Source organism: Hemibagrus wyckioides, unplaced genomic scaffold (assembly GCF_019097595.1).
Source record: "Hemibagrus wyckioides isolate EC202008001 unplaced genomic scaffold, SWU_Hwy_1.0 Contig4, whole genome shotgun sequence".
In the NCBI taxonomy this organism is placed as follows: domain Eukaryota; kingdom Metazoa; phylum Chordata; class Actinopteri; order Siluriformes; family Bagridae; genus Hemibagrus; species Hemibagrus wyckioides.
Window position 1 is genome coordinate 788,413 of NW_026690802.1, and position 6,949 is coordinate 795,361.

The 6,949-nt window shown below is 34.7% G+C and overlaps 1 gene segment (V, D, J or C); it reads left to right on the top strand.

Annotated features, from left to right (window-relative positions):
- Positions 1–314: 314 nt before the first annotated feature.
- Positions 315–5,056, top strand: LOC131350529 (T cell receptor alpha variable 20-like; the record flags this gene model as incomplete). The annotated part of the segment is given in 2 exon segments: positions 315–354; positions 4,764–5,056. Coding segments are annotated over 2 exon segments (333 nt in total), but the record flags the coding sequence as incomplete, so codon positions are not given.
- Between the last annotated feature and the right edge of the window lie 1,893 nt (positions 5,057–6,949).

Consider the following 6,949-nt stretch of genomic DNA (forward strand, 5'->3'; position numbering starts at 1 on the left):
TTGTGAATGAAAATGACTTCTCGTTGTGGTTGTTGTGTGTAGCACAGCTTCAACCATAGCCTTTTCTGGTAGTTTGCAATTTGCACTTGCATCTGCCTTTTGTGAAATTAATTAAATAAATGTCCTGCTTGAACTTGAATACAATGTGGAAATATTCTCCACAAACAGCGACGCTTCAGTAAGAATCAACAATCTGTCAGTAACATTGGTGTCATGTGATGCTGTGGGGTGGAGCTTCATGAACATTTATGATGTTGACATATCAGAGTACATAAAGACCTCAGAATATTTACATTCAGCTAAAACCGTTCATCATGTTTACTTTTATATTCGTGTCTCTGTGGCTTTCACTAGGTGAGTAAATTGCCTTGTTTATTGCATAAATATTAAAAGTTGAATTAATGGTTAAATAGTCTGTGTGGTGATGTGAAAAAGCAGAATGTGAGATTTATGTAACACTGGCTTGATCTACACATAGGTTACTGACATCATGTTCTTTCCTCTATGACAGGTGACTCCATGGCAGATTCAATAAAGCAACTTTCAACTCATAATGTTGTACATGAAGGTGAAAATGTTACTCTGTCTTGCGAATACAAATTTAGCAGTATTTCAGGAAACTACCTGCACTGGTACAGACAATATCCAACATCTAACCCTGAGTTCCTTCTTTATATTGATACAAGTGGGTATAAAAGTGACCCAATCCCACCACGTCTGAACGCTCATGTTGATGAAAACATACAACGAGTGGATCTGATCATCTCCTCTGCTGCTGTATCAGACTCTGCTCTATACTACTGTGCTCTGAGGTCCACAGTGACAGGAAATCCAGCTGCACTGTACAAAAACTTTCACACAGTTTAACTACACTGAAGGCAAACATAATACTGTTTTTTCTTCTGTCGGCTGATCCTGTTAGGGTTTGCCACAGTGGATCATTGATCTGCATATTTTGATTTGATGCAGGTTTTACAGTGGATGCCCTTCTTGATGCAACCCTCTGTGGAAAATATTTTTATCCAATACTATAACGCTCTATTTAATACTACTCAATTAATACTTTGCTATTATCTGTCTCCAGCTCCACATTGACCCGACAGCTCAGTCAAGCAAGGCTCTAACTAAAAAAATCCAAACTGCCCAGACTGGATGAATGCAGATACAAGGTTTATTTGCAATCAGCGCTGATTACAAGAATTGAGCTGCTCATGAATGAACATCCCAACAACCTCCGAAATAATCATCACAAAACATAGTCTTTTTATTCTTTTCTCTTATCTTTTCATAATATTCAAAACAAATCCTCTTTGCTGAGAAAGTCACTCCTATTTACTTCCTGAAATATCAGGTTCTTTTTGGACACCATTATCTCTTACTTTTTAACTCTTTCACATTCCATTATAATCGGACTTCCGAGGTCAGTTATAAAAATAGTGGACATCTGTGCACTTATCAATAGGACTTTTCCAGCTTGTTTTCACCAAACAGTTCATTTTGACCTCCGAGGACAGCATGGGTAAGTTTCAGGGCCACTGCTCTGTCTTTGCTTAGTTTTAATTCATTGCAAACAATGTTTTCTTTCACTTCTACACCTGCTGTAGTTTTAATCACAGTTTCCTTCCAATTATTCCTAGCTCTATCTCCTGCTACTCTTGGCTTCCTACGACGTGCTGCTCTTCTGCTCAGGACCTTGGGCACAGCTCCAACCCCAGCCATACCAAGACTTAAACTCCATCCAAGTCTCATCTACTGTCAACAAAGTCTCGCACCCAAACTTCGTAGTGTTAAACCGTTCATTGTTAAAACTGTAAATAGAGGTGACCAATAAATTAAGGTGGTGCCTGACAACCCAACCATGCTGTCCTCTGATTATTTTATACAAACACAATCAAGAATGCATTCATATACACTCTAAACACTCTAAAACATTCAAAACCACTTTAAACACTCTAAACCACTTTAAACCATTCAAAAATTACTCCCACACCTCCCAATTAATCTCAGCTTGAAAATGCACAGACTTGTGCAACCACCAGTGACTGGGTTGGTTCTGTGCTTAGGCCACAGTGGGGAGAATGCAGGATCCTAGACATTAGTCTCTCTCTGTTTATATTACATATTCACAACAATTACCTGATGTATGCTATTGAATTGATGTTTATTGGCATCCTTTTTATTCAACAATGGCAGCAACAAAAAAAATAGATATCACCCTTTGGCACTAACATTCATTCATTTATCCATTTATCCATCCATTCATACATACATATACAGTAGCCATTTTGTTCTGGTTAAGGCAATAAAAACACATACAGTGATGGACATCAAGGAGAAGTTTAGAGAAGTTAGAGTCCAAATAATTTACATGAGGAATCTAGGATAGTGTAATATATATAAAACAGAGGCTAGTGCATTTGTAGTATCAGGTGATATCAGGTTTGTGTTTACTGACTGCACATTATAAACTCTAGCTGAAGGAACAAAAATAATAAGTTAATGTCTCTGTGCTGTGTCTCCAGATTTAAACTCACACTCAGTAAAACTCTTCTTACTGGTTCCTCAATTCCTTTTTATTAGTCTACTTTAAACTAAAAATCTAAATAAAACCTCCAAAATTCAAAAGAGATTCCTGTAAATGTAGCACAGACACACCACCTCAGACATTTCTCTCACACGCTTAACTTATTGTATGTTATGAACAATAATTAAATAATTTTGGTCTTTTATTTCTTACTATCAGCACCTTCAAAGTAGAATAGATATTTACTTCTCCTCCTAAACTGTGAACACACAGGTATATAAAGAGATTGATTTGGATTTTTAGCAACTATGTCAATTTTGAATACCAATATTTTATTACTTACCTTTGAAGAAAGGCTATATAAATTTAAAGATTAATTAATGATAGTAATTGTGGAAAAGCAATGACATGAAATTATTATTTAGATATAATTACACTAATCAGCTTTCCTATACTTACCTATTGGGCAAATGTATGTGTAAAGAGAGATTTTGTACGAATCTGGTTCTGTTGTTCTATGATCATTATTATGAAAAGTTTGCATTTTTTTTCATACAAATATCTTGATGTAGTGGCCAATGAGCCTATTTATCACATTTACAGATTAACAGCAAAATATCATAATTGTTTATAGTTTTCAAATAATGTAAACACCACAAAAACAAATAAAGGCTTATAGTATTGTATAGATGATAAATCTTAAAATACAACACAGCTACATTAATGACTCTAGTTTTCTGTCACTGATACTGTGTGAAGTGATGATCTGTACAAAGTTACACTACAACAGCATCACTTCCTGGGTGTGTCCTTCTAGAGACGTGTAAAGTTCAGCACATACAGCACTATTATACAGAATCCTCACAGAGCTGTGTTCAGAAATGGCTCAACTATACAACTTACTGTACATAGTGAGATACATACCACTGATTCTCACTCTAGTTACAGGTCATTTATTTTTATCTGTTTATTCATTTTTGATGATATTATGATATTTAATCAGCTTTGTTAATGGTTTGGTCAACCTATTGCTGGCTATATATCGTCATATTGTGTAACTTGAGTATGTACCTTGTTTTGTTTGTTTGTAATTGAAGCAAGAATTATTATTATTATTATTATTATTATTATTATTATTAATAATAATAATAATAATAATAACAACAACAACAACAATAATAATAATAATAATAATAATAATAATAATAATAATAACAACAACAACAACAACAACAATAATAATAATAATAATAATAATAATAATAATAATAATAATAATAATAATAATTGCTTTTCTCAATAAACAACAGTTTGTTGATTAGGGAAAAATATTGTTGTTTTAAAAGATACTGTATTTCCCTAGTTTACTCAGTTACATTAGATAGAAAGTTTTTCAGAAAAGTCCACAGAGCCAATTCTGAATTTAATGAAAGCAGATGAGGCTCTGTACAGAAGTTCAGAAATTACTATTTGTTGTACTAATTTGTGAATTTAAAGAAAAAAGACTTGTTTGTTAAAGTTTTTCTCTTTTCTCCAGAAGATGGCGTAGTGAGTTATCTTATTGTGGCCCAAATACAAGGACCCTGCTCACATCCCCAAGAATGTAGACTTCTGTGATTATAAATACTTCTTTGCAAAATAATATCGACTCTATCTGTTGTTTAATCCACAATAAAGAATAATAGATAAGAGAAAGAAAAGAGCCTGGTTTGTTCCTCACCTAATAAAATACCACCTCATGAAAATGTAATCCTATTTAATAAACATGCTTTCAAATACCTTTTTGTCCAGACACCACTTATAAAATACAAAAAATAATAAAATAAAATATTTACTCATTTTAATTAATAGTAATTTTTTCCTGCTGTCAGTTTTTGTTTGTTTACAATGTAAAGAGTTTCAGCACAGTTTCCCAAACAAGGCTTAATGTAAAGCCAGGATGTTTCACTGTCATCAACACTGGAGACACTGTCATGTGATGCTGGGGGGTGGAGCTTCCTGAACATTTATCATGTTAATATATTAGAGTACAGAAAGAGCTTTTTCATTCAGCTAAAACCAGTCATCATGTTCACTGTTATATTCATGTGTCTGTGGCTTTCACTAGGTGAGTTAACACCTTTTGTTAGTTTAGATATTATGTATTGTTTATTAATTGTCTGGTGTTATAGAAAGCATGATTTCTGTGTGTAATTCTGGCTTGATTGTGTTAAACTTTATGTTCTCTTCTCCATGACAGGTGACTCCATGGCAGATTCAATAAAGCCACTTTCCACTCAGAATGTTGTAGATGAAGGTGATGATGTTACTCTGTCCTGCGAATTTGTAACAAGTGCTCCAGGATTCTCCCTGCACTGGTACAGACAATATCCAAAATCTGAACCTGAGTTCCTTCTTTATATTTACAAAAATGGAGATCTAAGTGAAAACCGTCCCCCAAGAATGAATGCTACACTTAAAGATAAGAAAGTGGATCTGATCATCTCCTCTGCTGCTGTATCAGACTCTGCACTATATTACTGTGCTCTGGCGCCCACAGTGACAGGAAATCCAGTTGCACTGTACAAAAACCTTCACACTGTTTTGTTATACTCAAGGTAGTTCTGCTGGTGACAATCCTTTACTCCTAAGTGAAATTTATAATTAAATTAGAAGTGCATTAAAGACAAGGCATGGCTCCACATTTATCACCTTGAACTGTATATATCATCTAACACCAATCACACAGACCAGCAACGAGGTAATGAGAAAAACCTCCAGAACTAAGGAATGAGTTTTAGGCTTCACAGGAAATAAGAATTAGACCTCACATGCTTTGTCACTTCTGCTATGATGGAGTATATCTGAAATTTAACACTGCAATGTGTGTGATTTAAAGTTTTGTTGCTTCATTTTATGTGTGTACTTTAATCTGTTTGTGTTAAAGCATTACACAGGAAACCTGCTCTCCACATAGCATTATCTCTACAGATGGTATAACCACTACAGAACAATTCCTGGTATTTTTACACAAGTGACTAGAACTGCCTTATTTATTAGTGCATCATTAGTTTTCTGATCTTTTGCACAGTGTTCAGTGTGAGAAACATCAATTCAATTCAATCTGAACTCTGAACACTGTTCCAAACACAGAGACCACAGATTATCAGATATGCTCTTGTCATGTAATGGAGTGCAAGCAGAGACTCTGGTAAAAAGTGTGGAGTAAAGACAGAATTATCTTTTAAATGTTTTGAATGGTTTAAAGTAATATAAGTTCTCAAAATAGACCTACACAAAGCAGAAAGAAAGAATAATAACATCAAATCACCAAACTGTTATTGTACAATAAAATAAAACTGAATTCTTAAAAAAGTTTTTCGTGTGCTAATGAGACAGGAGGAGCGCAGAAAGTCACGTGACACTTCCGCATGTCCTAATTAACATATCACAACAATGACGGATTCTTATAGAAGAAAAAAGTCAGTGAAAAAGAGTCTTTGTTACATGACAGTTGTCTTCAAGCTACTTTGTTTCTGCTCACTCCCAATTTAAACTCACATGACACTGCATAATTGTTCATTTACTGAAAGCTTAATGCAGGCTAATTTATTCCAAATCAGAGTAACTGGTATGCATTGCATGCTCTGGTGTCTGCAAACACGGGTAGCTGCAAACGAGACCATATCACACCAATGTTACGCTCCCTGCACTGGCTGCCAGTCTGATATCGAATTGATTACAAAATTCTGTTATTTGTCTATAAAGCTCTTAACAACTTAGCTCCAAGATATCTCTCCGATTTACTCACCACTTACAATCCTGCTCGGTCACTTAGATCCCAAGATGGTCATCTTTTGTGAATACCATGGTCTCGCCTGTAACGCAGGGGAGACAGAGCCTTCGCAGTAGCTGGTCCTAAGCTGTGGAACAGCCTGCCATCACCCATTAGAACTGCTTCCACGTTAGCTGAATTCAAATCTATGTTAAAAACGCATCTCTTTTCTTCTGCTGTTAATTGTTTGTAATGTGTATGTGTTTTCCTGCTTTCATCCTTTTTATTTTTATTCCCTTTATTTTTGTTCAGCACTTTGGCAAACTAAGGTTGAATTGAAATGTGCTTTAGAAATAATTTACCCGTGACTGTGTGAGTGTAAAGCTGCGAAGTATTTTATGTGCTTTGTAAATACTTAATTGCGCTGGTGTTGTCCTGCCATTTGCACATAACTTGTTTTTGTTCAACTTTAAAGATGCCTGTGCAAAGATAAAAATTAAAATGGAAAACCTCTTCAGATTAAAGTCATTATAATGCAAAATTTAACTGGTAGTTATTCCAGAAAAAAAGTCAAACTAAATAAAATTGTGACAAAGTAGTAATATTTCGCGAATAAAGTTAACACTATGAGAATAACGTAAAAATCACGAGATTCGTAGCAATACAGGATT